The sequence below is a fragment of the Strigops habroptila genome, chromosome Z, assembly GCF_004027225.2.
Source record: "Strigops habroptila isolate Jane chromosome Z, bStrHab1.2.pri, whole genome shotgun sequence".
Taxonomy (NCBI): Eukaryota; Metazoa; Chordata; class Aves; order Psittaciformes; family Psittacidae; genus Strigops; species Strigops habroptila.
In genome coordinates this window covers 63,470,864-63,486,471 of record NC_044302.2, presented here as the reverse complement: position 1 = coordinate 63,486,471, position 15,608 = coordinate 63,470,864, and the positions used below count along the sequence as shown (strand labels likewise).

The 15,608-nt window shown below is 40.0% G+C and overlaps 2 protein-coding genes across 6 annotated transcripts in view; both read right to left on the bottom strand.

Moving 5' to 3' along the window:
- SMC5 (structural maintenance of chromosomes 5) overlaps positions 1-6,254 on the bottom strand; it is a 45,293-nt gene extending 39,039 nt beyond the window's left edge. For 2 of the 4 annotated variants that reach the window (XM_030512365.1, XM_030512366.1), the window contains exons 1-5: positions 6,065-6,254; positions 3,953-4,094; positions 2,789-2,841; positions 1,231-1,393; positions 3-137 (exon numbers count right to left, since the gene is read on the bottom strand). In XM_030512365.1, the coding sequence (XP_030368225.1) occupies positions 3-137; positions 1,231-1,393; positions 2,789-2,841; positions 3,953-4,094; positions 6,065-6,201 (630 nt within the window). In that variant the 5' untranslated portion in view covers positions 6,202-6,254. Of the gene's footprint in view, positions 1-2; positions 138-1,230; positions 1,394-2,788; positions 2,842-3,952; positions 4,095-4,540; positions 5,635-6,064 lie in introns of those variants that run through there. The other 2 variants (XM_030512367.1, XM_030512368.1) reach the window with 2 other exon arrangements.
- Positions 6,255-10,683: 4,429 nt separating this feature from the next.
- MAMDC2 (MAM domain containing 2) overlaps positions 10,684-15,608 on the bottom strand; it is a 57,885-nt gene continuing 52,960 nt past the window's right edge. Inside the window, exons 11-14 of one of the 2 annotated variants that reach the window (XR_003995084.2) lie at positions 14,924-15,072; positions 13,212-13,471; positions 11,990-12,074; positions 10,684-11,671 (exon numbers count right to left, since the gene is read on the bottom strand). Coding sequence is in view for 1 of the 2 variants with exons in the window: in XM_030512364.2 (XP_030368224.1) it covers positions 11,610-11,671; positions 11,990-12,074; positions 13,212-13,471; positions 14,920-15,072 (560 nt within the window). In the remaining variant the exon portion in view is untranslated. Of the gene's footprint in view, positions 11,672-11,989; positions 12,075-13,211; positions 13,472-14,919; positions 15,073-15,608 lie in introns of both variants that reach the window. The other variant, XM_030512364.2, reaches the window with a different exon arrangement.

Sequence of the window (15,608 nt, the reverse complement as noted above, 5' to 3'; positions counted from 1 at the left end):
ACCTCTAGTTCTCTTTCCTTTTCTCTGAAGTTTTTCAGTTCACAGTGAAATTGGTACATTTCTGGAGGGCCGATGGATTTTTCAGTGGCTTCAAGCAACTCGACCTTACTCAGTTTTGCAAATTCTCCAACTCTGTCCTAAAAAAAACCCAAAAAACAAAAAAACCCAACCAAACAAAAACCCAACCCACAAGAAAACAGTAACAAAAATACAATATTAGTTAAGACAGTGCAATACAGTAATACTGGATTTAAATTCTGCAGTTTACTTATCATGAACATAACCTGAATTATAGTTCTATACCAGACAGCTCTGACATAGGATGACCCTCTCATAAACCACCAACCAAAACCTCCTCAACATTTGTAAGATTTCTTGGAGCTGTTCTGGAATGATTCGAGCTTGAACCGTAGCTCTTTGGCAGCTTTTGAAGGTAGCTGTGGAGGACGTGGGTTGGCTCATTATTTTTGAATTGGCTATCATTCTTCTGAACAAGACAATTTAGTACAGAGAATTGAAGGTTTTATTCCACTGTATTCTTAAAATTGTTTCTCAGGCTACACCTTCCCACTATGAATGCTATGATTAACACGAAAGTTGAACCATGAAGAAGTTAGTACTAAGGCTGGAAGCCAAGGGTACCAGGAAGCATAGCTGCAGCCTCTGTTGCAACTATAGAGTCATATAGTAGGACTGCTTTCTGGTTTATGGAGAAAGACATTCAGAGAACTATTCCCCTTCAGAATCCAAGCCTGAGGAACTGACTGGAAATAATGAGAGAAAAATGCAAGCAGGGATTGACTGGGAAAGTCAGGGATGCAGAACTACAGGAACCATGCAGGTAAAGGTGAAAAGACAGTGCTAGACCTCAAGACATCTTAAAGATTTCCTTACAGATCAGTTGCTTAAGAATATCCCTAGAGCAGCACAGGCAGGACAGAGAGATATCACTGCTACTGCTGACACTCGAACACTGACATGGGAAACATTAGCAGCTTTCCTTTCAGTGTCAACAGAAAGCAGTTACAAAACCTGCTCAACTAGTGAGCCTTAAAGGTCACATAGTTTCTCCTTTCTTTCACCATCACACCAGTATCTCTACTGCAACCCTTTCATTCTTTGTGCTGTCCCATAAAATTGCTGAAGTGCTACAAAAGCTAAGAAGCACCAAAACCTTCTCAAAATACAGCACTCCATTTGCACCCACTGTCCTTCAGAATTCGTTCATACCTGAGGAAGAAATTGGCACAAATTGTCCACCTGGATGTTTAAGGCTGCAATCTGCTCTTCTACTGTTTTCAGGGTTGTTGGCTTTCTGTTGATAAACCATGCTGATGTGTTGTTCACCACTTGAATCTCTCGTGTGATGATGATATTTTCAGGTGTCTTAGACCTGATTAATAAAAAGGAGTGCTTACACTTTCAAGAATACACAAAGGTTACCAACTGTCAAATTAAGTCAGACTTACAATATTAAAACTTTTAGAGATCTAGATATTTAATATAAGCTAACTGGACAACAGCAGCAGATTCACACTTTGTGCCTCAGAAAATGTCCAGTTCTTCAGTGGTAAATTAATCTCACACAGAAAACATCAAGAATATCTGCAAGTTTTAACTCAGAGAAAGTTATTTATATAAATTACATAGTCCTGCGGAATATACAAACCATTTCAAAGTTGTTACAGATGTGGATAGTTTATGTAAAAGTGTGGGGTTTTTTTATATGACATTTAGGAAGTTTTAAAATTGGGATGTAGAAGGTGCATACTAATGCTATACATTTAAATATTAGTGGACAAAACTATATCAATAGCCTCCATTTGAGAAGTAGTATCATACAGTACGAAAAATACTAATTTGTTTTCATTTTCTGCTTTTAAAGAACAGCAAACATGCATCAGTTGTACACTTGGTTCTCTAGATCAACATTTATCTTCAAAAATCTAGCCTGGTTAAGATACATCAATAACAAATGAGCAGTGAGACAGTCACTCTTGAGAATTTTGGCTACTATTTTGATTTAGAAATTGTCTAGTGCCTGTTCAATCAGCATATTGCTGAAGATGGAGGATAAGGGCTTGTAACAGTTTGGCAGCCATGTACCTCAGGAGACTCAAGAATAGCAGTCAAAGCAGAAGTAATTCAACAGCTTCCAGTGTTTGGAATAAGTACCACAGCGATATGAGCCTGCTTCTTGAAGACTCTATGATTATTTCCTCATAAGTGTTTACTACCTTATTTTAATATTCCAGAATTGCTTCAAAAGACCTAGAAAGCCATATTTATTTCTTTTATCAAATTAAGGATTTTTTCTTTTATTTCAGTATGTGATGTTTTCAGGAAGAATGTAGAGGGGTCCACATACCAGCAGTAACAGTATACGAACGGAAGAACATTTTTTTTTAAAATTCAGACTTTGTCTCGTTTTTCCTCTTCAAAAATAATTTCTAACCACTATGTCATCTGAATCATCTGAACCTTAAATGTAAGCAAAAGCTAAACACACCATATATATTCATCTTTAGCGATATATTCTTTGTATATCAAGACAAGATAAAATGCTTTAGAAAGCGAAATTAAGACCAGCCATCACTGCTTATTTATTGTGATCATTATTTAGCCCTAAAATACTGAAGTCTGCATTAAAAAAAAAAAAAAAAAAAGTAAATCACCAACTTAAAGACAGACCTCTGAACACCAGGTTCTTTTTCACAACTTTACGAATGCCTATGTGGGGAAATAATCTCATTAAAAACACATGAAGAAATACAATTTTACTACTTACAGTTCAATTTCTACTACACCTTTCAAGCATCCCTGCTTTACAAAGAGACCAACCTACAAAGTTAATTACAGAAGTTATTACTGCAAAGTAACAGTGTATTACAAAGTAATCTCTTACGAAAAAATGCATTTGTATAACTGAGTTGCTGTAGTAGGATATTTTATTTAAAATTTACAATTAAAATCTTCCTCACAGGTTAACAATTTCTGATCTATTTCGACCTCTAAAACTGAACAAATTATAATCAGCAGATCCACAGAGAGGAAGAAGTTCTTAGGAATTCAAGGAACAAACGAATACAAATGAAAGAAATTGCCAAATATCTGTATTAATAGAACTGCCCATTCTAATAGTTTAAAAATATTTGAATATGAAAAGACAATAAAAATGCCAACACACAGTGCTGCCACGCAGTGAATTTCCATATCTACATTTGATCAAAACTAAGCTGCAACCAGAATATGCACAGATATTTAGGTACCCAGATTTGGTGCTCTGAAGATCTACTGAAATATATTACATCCAACCAGAACGGCCAAGAAAGCCAGAACAAAACTTAAAAATTTGACAATACAAGCTTCCTAATGTAATGTCAAACACATGATCTCTTGGGAGAAAAAAAAAAAAAAATAAAAATAAATTAAAATAATAGCAGAACAACTCAAAACAATCCAACTTCCATTTAAATCAAAGATTGGTAGCTCTGTGCTTTCAGATAAATTCTAAGACAAGTTAAGGATACGTTATTTCTACAGGTTCTATTTACTTGGAAATTTAAGTTGGATTTTTTTTTTTTTTTTATTATTTCTCCTTTAGTTAGTATTTTGGATCTAATGTCATTTATGCATCAGGTGGCATTTTCATACCCGACTGTGGAGGCTTAGACATCCTCAAATATAACTTCTAGTTTACTCAGGCCCCAGTACAATTTTGCTGTTTCCACTTCCTAATTCAGCCAAGACAACAAGCAGTTAAGTAAGACAAAACCCCTTTGGAAAAGCCTTTCCAAACCTCTCTGGACCAGGTTATTCTACAATTTGAACACCTTACTTTTTACAAAAATAAAGCAAATGAAGGAAGACAGTCTTTTCCCTCCTCCTCTGCTGGACAGGACTCTTAATGAAATTCAGATTAAACGTGAAAATTACAGAAGTTCATAGTTACCTTATCAGCTCGACCTATGAAAGAAGGCTTTCCAGCCAGCCCCAGACAGATGGCACAAACAATGCTTGACTTTCCTGTTCCATTAGCACCTACAATCAAGTTCAGATTGGGTCCTGGATGTACTTCACAGGTGTCGTATGTTCTGGAAAGCACAATAATTTCTTGAACATTACAAACACTATGTCACTTTAAAAAACAAGACACCAAAACACACCACCACCAACAACAAAAACCACCAACAACCAACACAAAAAGAACCCCAAAAACATCTGCTTGCTTAAAAACACTTTATGATTATATTAAATATATTTGACAGATAATTTTATCAAATATTGTTTTGTAATAAAATCTTGGAGTGAAAAATACAATAAAACACTGTGGAATACATTCCTACCAAACAGAGTACTTGCAACAACTTTCTTCAAAATGAATTATTACAAAGAATGAAACTCAGCCACATAATGACAATTTCTATTGTCTTCACTAGGACACCATGTTATTTTACATCTTAAGTAAAAAAAAAAAAAAAAAAAAAAGACAGAAAATTGAGAAAACTGAAAATGGAATGAATTCAGTCAAGTCTGTTACATTTAATTCCAGCTGCCTGCTGCACTGCAGTCACAGAAGGAGATTCCACTCATCTAGCCCATACAATGTACTTGGGTCTTAAGCTCCGCAAGAATCCTGTGGAACTCCATCTTGATACATCATGCAATAGCTTTCTTGAGTTACAGGAACCTAAAAAATTAGCCTTTTATCAGTGATTTTTTTTAAATTATGTGAGACATCTTTCATTGTGTGCATCCAGCATGCCTACTGCAACTACAAGAAGAGAGCAAGCCCTAGCACGCAAACTCAAGACAAACCATTAATGTTTGTATGACAGTAACATCCCGAATTCATAGTGATCTCCACCATTCCATTGTGTTCCTGCACTGTACCAAAACCACAGAGACAAAATGAGACACTAACCCCAAAGAAGAAACAAAGTAGTTAATGGTTAAGACAGTAACATAATCCACATACTTCTGGAAGAGGTGTTTGAACCATTAATGCTGAGGCTTAAACTACTATGTTTGAAGCTTCATTTGCCATCTGTTAACTGCGCTACTCAGAACTGTTTTCAAAGCTGACATGGAGCTATTTATGCCCCATGAGTGGAAGTTATACATGTTAAGTTACAGGGTTATGCTATATTGCCCCATCCCTCTAAGTGTTTAAGGCCAGTCTGGACAGGGCTTTGAGCAAACTGATCTAGAGTGGGGTGTCCCTGCCCACAGCAAGAGGGTTGGAATTAAATCATCTTCAAGGTCCTTTCCAACCCAAACAACTCTATGATTTTATGATTCTATCAGCACACCAGCCACCAGAAAAGGACCTGAAGGCTTCTACTAGTACGTATAGTAGCTCCAAGCAGAACGGTATTCTTCATACACAGAAGCTGAAGAAAGCGCGTGCAAAAAGTTAACAACACACTTCATTCTAATGGTTCCCAGGGCCTGTCCCTGCGGCCCTATGAACATCTTCTGCACTCTCCTCTCCTTCACTGCTTGGCAATCACCTAAGTGGGAGAAAAAAAGCATGCCGAGGCTGACATAAATAAGAACCAACGACTTCGGGGAAGAACGGCCAACACGACCACGAGCGGGGAACGCAGCCTCGCAGCAGTGACACTGCACTAAGAGCCTACGGGACCGGCAATCCACACAGCTCTGAGCAAGGCACCACCTTCCCGGGAACACACGTTTCGCTTACTCCCTCTTCCAGCCCGACTCTCCTCGGTACCTAAAGCGTCATCAAGCCCCACTGTTAACCGAGGGTGACCCCCCGCTCCGTGCACCACGGCGGAAAGCGGCCGCAGCGAGCACGCTCCTGCCCCGCCAGCCCGCTGCGCCACATCTCGCCCTCCTCTCTTAACCGTCAGCTCCCCGGCCCCGCACACGCGGTGACGCGGGGCGAGGAGCGGGGGCAGAAGCCGAGGCCGCCCAAACTAGCCACCAGCCTCTGGGACGGCTGAAGTCAGCACGCCAGCGCTCGCACGCGCACCGCGGCCAATGGCGGCCGCTCGGCCACCGCCAACCTAGGACGGAAAAGCGCCCACTGCGCACTCACAGGAAGTTCTCCATGAAGATCCTGACGATGGAGCCCTCGACGAAGCGGCCGCACTTCGCAGCGTTGCCCGCGGTCTCCTGGCTGCCGCTGGCGCCAAGCTGACAGGCGTCCGCGTTCCGTTTCTCCGGCACCGCCATTTTCCCCGCTCCGGCCGCGACACCGCACCCCGCGCCTCGCTCTCATTAGCAGGCAAGAAACGGCGGGCAGGTGAAGACCGCGCTCATTGGCTGAGAGAGCGGGACTAAGCCTTAGTGAGGCTTGTCATTGGCTTGTAGCGCGTCGCCCTCATGCCCATTGGCTAAAGGGGGGGGGGGGGAGTTATACGCGGGTCCTGGGAGGCGGTTGGGGTGTTGCTGTCGGTTGCGGGCACGGAGGTGCGTGGCGGCGGCGGCAGCGCGCTGTGCCACGCTGAGGCACGGCACGGCACGGCACAGCGGATATGAGGCGCGGCCTGGGCCCGGCCCGGCCGGCGGGAGGAATCCTTCCTTGCTTCGCCGGCCGCTCGTCCCGACGGGTGCTGCGACGGGAGGACGGCGCCTCCCAGCCCGCGTGCCTTAAGGTGCTGCGGAGCTGAGGGAAGGTGCCGGTGCCCGCTCCGCGGCCCCGTCCCAGTGCTCACCCGCAGAAGAGGGGCGACCGGCACCGGAGCCCACCTTTAGCGTGCTTCTCGGAGGTCCAAGGCCGGAGCGGAGCGGGGCTATCGCTGACCGGTAGCGGCCCTCCTCGGCGGCGGCGGCGTACCGCGGCGCGGGAGCGGTCTTCCCACGAGGTGGCAGCACAGCCGAGAAGTCGGGCGGTCGGTGCTGCAGGGGTGGGCACCTTCCGCGTCCCCCCCGTCCTTCACGGGGACAGGCGTGCGCTCCGGGCAAGCGAGCTCTCCTTGTTTTCATATTCCAGCATCTGTCTGTTTGCTTTTTCTTCGTTTTTTATGAAACAATATGAAAAGCATTTGTTCCTTCATAAAGTCCGTAGGAAGGGCAGATGTCCTATAGAAATGATCCTATACGAATGCTTGTGTGTGGGATTTTGGCACCTTGACTGCTGGGCGATCACCAGTGGCACTGGGACTCCTGCAGATAACTTACCTTTCCGATATGCTTTACTTTTTCTCTCAGACCAAGAGCTCCTGCTAGAGTACAAGGCCTTGTAACTAGCCAAAGCTTCTATGAGGGATAATGAGGCTGATTTAAGACTGCTAAAGCAAAGGCAGCTAAGAAACTGCTTGTGCTTAAGTGGAACTAGGTAAAGGAATCAACACATAACTAGAGTGATTTGTCCTAGAAAATTTATAAGTAAAACAATGTTTTTCCAGTATGAACCAGATACTTGGCATGCAAAGGCTTGCCTTGCCACCTGTACCTAAGGAACTGTGTCTATAATACTGTGAAAATCATAGAATTGTAGAATACCAGGTTGGAAGGGACCTCAAACGCTATCTGATCCAACCTTTCTTGGCAAAGCATGACCTAGGCTAGATGTCCCAGCACCCTATCCAGCTGAATCTTAAATGTGTCCAGTGTTGGGAGTTCAGCACTTCCCTGGGGAGATTATTCCAATGGCCGTTTGTTCTCATTGTGAAAAATTTCGTGTCAAATCAGAATCTCCCCAGGAGTAACTTGTGCCCATTACCCCTTGTCTTCTCCATGTGACTCCTTGTAAAAAGGGAGTCTCCATCCTCTTTGTAGCCACAGTTCAAATATGGTCTCATGGTCTGTGAGTGAAGGAGGGGCACAAGAAGCCAGGGGGAAGCAGAGACAGGACACCTGACCCAAACTAGCCAAAGGGGTATTCCATACCACAGTACGTCATGCCCGGTATATAAACTGGAGGGAGTCACCCGGAAGGCCCAGATCGCTGCTCGGGTCGGGCTGAGTATCAGTTGGCAGGTGGTGAGCATCATGGCCAGTGGTATTGTGCATCACTTGTGTTTATTGGTTTCTTTTTTTTCCCTTCTCGTTTTAGTTTTATATTCTCTCCCCTTGTTATTTCCCCTATCATTATTATTACTACTAGTAATAATTTATATATAATTTATATTATATATATTTATATTATTATATAATTTATATATATAATTTTTATATATATATAATTTATATATAATTTATATAATTTATATTGTACCTTAGTTACTGGGCTGTTCTTATCTCAACCCGTGGGATTTGTGTTCTTTCAATTCTCCTCCCCATCCTGCTGGGAGTAGGAGGGGAAGAAGGGAGAGTGAGCTTGCTGCTGGCTGGTTCTGAGTTACCAGCTGGGCTTAAACCACTACAGTGTGTCTAGTTAATTAAAGTATTAGCTGATTTACGACTAGGTAATGTTTCACTTAGTTAATACAGTCTCCTAAATAAGTTATGTCTTAAGCTTGCAGACTGAAAGGGCAGAGTTGGACTCATTAACAGTGAGTTCCAGCCAAAAGAGAAGGAGGTGGTAGATTAAGGAACCATTTCAAGATACTCCCACTGAAGATTGCTGAAGAGATCTGTTTTTACTAGAATTTGTCAGGGAGCATTTTCCAGGATCTGGTGAGTATGGATGCCACTGAGAGCTGGAAAAAGGAGATGCCAGAGGCCGCAAAGTAGGCAGTGCTTAGACCAAGAGGACTTCTCAAAAGCATAGAGGGAGGATGTAAAAGCCAATACAGAGTGTAAGAGCAGTGAGCAAGGGAACATAGCAGAGCATGCAGTTGGCTAAGAGACCAAAATGCTTATGTTTAGGAAAGCCATATGCAGGTGCGAAAAACAGAAAGGTGCAGGAGGTGGACAGGAAAACAACAGAGTATGGGATGAAAACAGCAAGAAGATGAATGTCAAGCTAAGTAATGTAATGCAGTATTGAAAGTTTATTCATTCATTCATGCTTAAGCAACTGAGAAACTTGGTTTCATTTACATCAGTGTAAAGCTAGAATAATAATGGTATTTTGTGGTGTTATTTTGGTTTTTCTTTGGCATAACTGAGATATAAATTGGGCCCTCTTTTTGAAAATTAATAAGGATAACGAAAAAAAGTTAACCAATGGAAAATATTTAAATAATAAAGAGAAAATTAAACATGAGGGCAATAAAAGAGCTTTTTCTCTATCTTGGACAAATTCAGCTCCGCTCTGCACAAAGCTACCTCTAGAGCCATCACATACAAGCCTGTTAGTGTTTGGGATGTTACAGCTGCTTTTGAATCAAAGCAGTTACTTGTAGGTTCTCCAGTAGCTTTTGAAGAAATTTTCAAACAGTAAACAGTCCTATTACAGCACGCCTCAGGGCTGTTGTTTGCCCTGCTCTGGTCCCTGTACGGCTATTGCAGCAGTAAGAAAAGAACAGAGAGTAAATACAAATGGATCCAGGGCAGAAATCAGTCGCATGGGGAGTTTCCTATTTGGAGAGAGTTGATGGAATGTTTTCTATCTCAGCATAAAACTGAAGTTTGATAGGGGGTAAAAGTAAATGTACCTTCCCTAGTCTTCAGATGTTTTCCAGCCATTCTTTCACTAGTCCCTGAATTTCCTATTCTATAGACTGATATTCAGCAGGCATGGAAGTAATTTAAAGTAATCTTTGAAATTTTCCCTTTACTCTTTAATGCCTGCAGCGGAAATGTGTGGAAAGTTGCTGTTGTTACCTACTGAAGGAAGAATTTAGGCTTTTTCTTGCAGTCAGGACAGTGCTTCACGCCCTATGGATGAATGCTACCCTCGGTGATACCAACAAAATCATCATATCAGTGAGGTCTCTAGAGGACACTTGATGGAAAGCAGGATATAGTACTTTGCTTATGTTCTTATTCATATCAGCCCAAATCTGATTACTTTGATGGAATAAAGCAGAGTTGCATAAATTGTTAGAGACAGGAATCCAATAGTTATACTTTGTGCTTCATTTTGCTTACAGAAAAGTCCCATCAGAAGTATGGAGAACTTGAATGTGCAAGTTCTCCATACTGATGGAGATGCCTGATGATTTTAACCACTTCGTTTTCACTTATTTTCTGCTTAAATAATTTGATCTGAATGTTGATACCAAAGCATATGCTTTACAGAACAACACTGACTCTTAAATAGTTCATTGTTTCTGGTTGCTTTCATTTTCAGAATGATGGCAAAAGTGACGTGTTCATAACCAGCTGCCAACTGGGGACTGTAGGTAGCTAGGATAGGCAGTTAAGATGTCAGTTCCTTTTGGCTCTTCCTCAGTCTCTAGGAAATAAACTGCTTCAATCTGTGTGGTCACATAAACACATTAGTACTGAATGTATTCAACTGAACAATCTCTTCAGCTGTTTGTGTCACCAACATGAAAACTTACTGCAGATTTAAGACCTAGATTGTCCTAGGTGCTGTTCATCCTTACAGGCTGTTTGGAAAAATGTATACTTTGTTCTGAAAGGAGAAACGGCTATTCCCACTATTCAGAGCTCGCATCTTGTGGCAACAACTTGAATTTGGTGGCTGTAAGAATTGTTTCAGTGGCTTAATGCAGGAATTTCCTGTAGCAGATCAGATTGCTTTCTGTCAGATGTCTTAGGTGATGTGACCCACACATTCAAAATAGTGAATTCAGGCTGTTAGATTCAGTTGTTTCTCATTACACTGATAACTATAAAGTCTAGAGCAGAGCAATAAGATGATTTTCAAAGTTACATTTTATTAGGAAGTTATAATTTCAAAACAAAACCTTGCACACAAACATATCAAATTTTAAAAATTAATAAGTTGTGTGAATTCAGTTTCCTACTAACATAATGCAAGGCATCTGTGGTTGGGGAAAGTGTAAGTACATTCGCTGTGAGTGTACAATCTGATTTATTAAAAAAACCAAAACCAAACAACAAGACTTGTATGCCACAAAACATGGCTTCAAAGGGTTTCATTTCATATAGTTCAAAATGTCAGCAGCTTACACTGAATTATACTGGAACACTAAAAGTGAGTTTGTTATCGGTAAGGAAGACAAATACATTTGTTAAAGAATACAAAACCACAAAAAATTGCCAGCAGAGTGTTAAGAGTTTCCCAGAGAGATTTGTCATCATGAATAAGTGCACTTAACCTGTAGGCTATTGCTAGTAGGTAATACTATTTTCTTTATTATTTCAAAATATTTATAATTTCCTTAACAAAAATCCATTCTGTACCCAACACAAAACATTCACTGAATGCAGATTTAAGATGATACAATATTGGATTTTAGTTGTGGACCTTTACTTTTCTCTTTTTACCTATACACCAGAAAGGTGGGGTTTTTTTTAAAAAAAAAAGGTGCATTAAAATGAATGATCTGTGCAAATGGGAAGCGTTTATGTAATAACTGATGCAGAACTCATGCAAAAGAGAAAAAATATAAAAAAAAATCCCCCAACAGTCTAAGAAGCCCTGAGTCAGTAATTTCATTTCAAAGGCGAGGAACATGAGTGCTCTGTGTTCTTCCTATACATTGGTGCATACTCAAACCAGTCCAGTATTTACTTAAAACACATTTTAAAATAAGCAATTTGTGCAGATTCTCACATACAGATCTTCTGTGCACTTCGTTCCTTTCAGCAGACTGTATTTAATACTCAATTTCATTTAAGCTGTCAGGATAGCCTGATGTGAATTGAATTTCTTCCACTTCTAGAATACAAAGAAGGGGAAAATACTGTAATTATTTGTATTTTTATCATACATAAGTATGTATAAGACAGAATGTTATTACCATGCTATATTTAAATGAGACAGCCATACGTTTTTTTAAGTGTTACAGCATCTCTACTAGTGCAGATTCTGAGGATTGTCTCGCATCTTATTAGAAAACAAAAATTCTGCACTAATCCAGCAGCACAATACTAAATTCAGATCCATTCATCGAGGGTTCAAGGGAAGAAGTATCACCTCTCTAATTACACGATGCGCTGTGAATTGCTGTAAGAGAAACAAACTGTTTAAACTTACCTAAACAGGGTCCTGCCTGGAACAGAATATCATCAATAGCAGTGTCACTTCTTATTGACACACCACGGATTGCCTCAAAAATAATCTGTAAAGGTAAAATACAGCTTTTCATGAATCCCACAGGAGAGGAAGGACTAAAAAAAAAGTAGTACCCAAGCAGTCTATTCAATGATCTAGTCTATATGGAAAGCCCGCTTCTTAGAAGGAAACTTCTATGCTCCATCAGTGGACTGGTTGCCCTCGTCAGAGAATTTGGGTGTGTGCTGTGCTGAAGCAAGTCTGTTTGCACGATTTGTTAGGAAATCACTGTGTGTTATAGACCACTCATAATTTTTCTCTAGTGATGTGGCATTTCTGTCTTGCTTTTAAGCCCAAATATGTAGCTGTGTGTGGACCATATGTAAGCAAGATTTGGAGGGGAGAAAAAGCATGATAATATTGTTGTGGTCTTACTGATGAAGCTAAACTTGTTTTTCAGTAAAAGGTTTCTTTTTGTCATTTGTGTGGGGTTTGTTGTTGTTTTTGTCTGTTTTGATTTGATTGTTTGTTTCCTAACTAATTTCCAGACTCTTAAGGCAAAGTGATTAAAAAAAACCACAGACAACATCTTTGGTTAATGATCAGTGCAGTAATTTCAGCTTCCTCTTTGCCAGAGTAACTGAAGCAGGCTTTGTCTCTGTCAATACTGAAATGATAGCACTGTTGATACCAAAGGCAGAGCTCTGGCTTGGTAACATCCCTTGCCTTTGGTGCCACCTCAGAAAGACCATCCTGCAAGAAGCAGTCATTTTATAGTGTAGTGGTTATGGCAGATCTAGACAGGGCTTTAGACAGCTGAAGAGAAAGAAATTCCACAAGTGATATAAATAAAAAAATATTACTGCTGACAAAAAATAATGGGAAAACAGCATTTAAATACATTTTTTTAAATGAACTGTTTTCATACTTGAAACCTATTAATGTCTTCAATAATTCTTTCCCTACCTTCATTTGTAAGAAATTACATGTTAGTTCAGCTTGTTCAGGTGTCCATTCAATGCTATCCACATTTAACTTTTTTTTTTTTTAAATACAATCCCAAACTTGGATTTTAGCACATATTTCCGTTCAATATTCTGTTTTGACTGATTTTTGTTTGTTTGTTTTTGTTCCATTTTGTTTTGGTTTGGTTTTGTTTTGTGGTTTGGTTGTTGTTTGGGCTGGGTTGGATTTTTTTTCTTACCTGGTAATTTCTATCACTTTCATATTCTATCAGTCCCCTTAGCCATGAGATGCTTTGGTCCCCTGTCCTCCTCCACAAAGGAATCTCGTCGTCATCACCCTCCTTTTTTAGATAAACACTTAATAATCCAGTCCCAGCTCCATACATGTTATAGAAAAATGTCAAGCACTGTTTTCCAGAGGTTCCTCTTAGTGATCTTGAAACTAGGTATGCTCTCTGTCCATAGACCATGTCGGATGCCTCTATGTACATGTAATATCCTTAAAAAGATACACAAGCAAATATCAGCAAAGTAGAATGCATTCTATCAATCAGCATGTCCACTACGCTCAACATGCTCAGTATCTAAAAAACTATTATTGAAACTATTTTGATAAAGATTTTTATGCCAGGGTCAGTACTATTTAGAATTAACAATGGAAGAACATAATTTCTTGGTGATCTGGTATTTAAAGCCAAAGAGAAACATTCCCAAATGCATTCTCAATTCCACATGTAGAATTTTGGCCATACAATCTGCAGGATGCAGCTATTACAGAAATTTTACCAGGAGATGGGAAAGGGAGATTTTGCTGAATGTGCACAAAGCCATCTTTTTAGATGAAGAGATCAGCGGCAAGACAAAACATTTGTTATTTTGCTAATTAGGAGCATTTGTTATTTTATTAACTAAAAACAAACTAGTTTTCCACAGCAACTTGAATTAAGCTTGCATAGAGTGAGACTTCATACGCACAGCTGAAATAACTATGCTTGATAATGCTTAACATGGTTTACACTCAATCACAGTTGACAGAATAGTAATAGCTTTTGGTGAGCCTATTAGGCAGGCCAACTGCTTTTGTAATCTGGCTAAGATTTTTAATAGACTGGATAGATAGCTACTGTGAATAAACCAGCTTGTCTGCAACTGACTTTATAACTTCTTGAATGAATGCTAACCACTGTGAAAGAGGGCAAATCCAAAGGCCCCCAAAGCATTTTTAAACCTATGTAAGCATTTAAAGTTCACAAGCCTTAGAGCAGTTGCATCCATTATGCTGAATAAGTGGAGTTGTTACTGAGGTCCTCTTCTGGACCTCAGAGGAGGTCCAGAAGCACCCAATGCAGTTCATCACTTCCAAAAGTCATCAGTACTGCCCCAAGTGTGGGGGCAATTCTGCTGTAGTTTTCTGTGTGCCAGCTCATGCTAATAGGGGCCCCACTTGCCTAAATACTTTAAATTACACACTTAAAGTATTTAAATACTTAAAATACTTTAAATTACACATATTTAACATAAAAATACTTTAAATTACATCTGATCCATGTTTTCTTCCAAGTTTGAACAGGAAGGTGTTCAGGTAGAAGAGGTCCCAACCACTTGTTTGCCTTTTAGTTTTATTGAATATTCACGTAAACTAGGAGTTTGGAAGCAGGCATTTCTGCAGGGTCTAGAAAGTCATCCTGTCTTTTTTTCTTGCAAAGGAAAGGGCTACTTTAAAACATGAAGACTGAATTACCCAGTTAGCTTGCAGATAATTTAGATGAAACATCACATTCTCAAAACCATCCATGTGTCCCTAAGAAATGCATTTATTTCATTTCATTAATAACTGTTCTGAACAGAACAATAAAAACTTTCTTTGTGTTCTAGGTTATAATTTCAAAGAATTTTTGCTTAACTATCAATCTCTGTTCTGAAAGTTCAATGTGGAGCTTAACTCACCCACCCCAGTAGTGTGGTCTCCTTTCGGTCCGGTGTAAGAAGTCGGAGTTGGACCCCTCCTCCTGTGCCAGCTCCCACGACCTCTCTTCTTCTGGGTAAACACACACTCATCTTTTTCAAAATTACACTCTCCAGGATTGGGCAGCAGTAGATCTATAAGGAGAAGACATTGTTTAAAACTGCAAATATATTAGACATACATGGAGAAATTATACCCCTAATGTATTGCTTTCACTCACCTGCTGAAATCACTTGTATCTACCTAGCAATATTTCCAGTAGTCACAAGCTTAAAAAAGCTAGCTTCAAACCGATTTATGAAATTTAATTCCATTTTCTTCACAGGTTTGGGGAAATCTGTGCCCAAGTCTCACTCACTAAGATGTACTAGTATTCTGTAAAACATCTCATACAGTTTATTACATCATCATAACTCTTACTCTGCAATGGGCTATACCAGTGTAGTTTTCTTCACTACTGTGGCACCCCAAGCAGTTTAATGAGCTCCAGCGTCTATAACATGCATTTTAAATGGGTCTTGTCAAAGACTGGAGTTTCTATGATCTGAAATCAAACACCACATTTAGCTCTTCAATGTTGCCATGGCACCAAATTCTAATACTGCATACAATAGGCCACAGAGCTGCAATTACTAGATTAGTTTCATTACTTCAATTCTGTTAGATTACG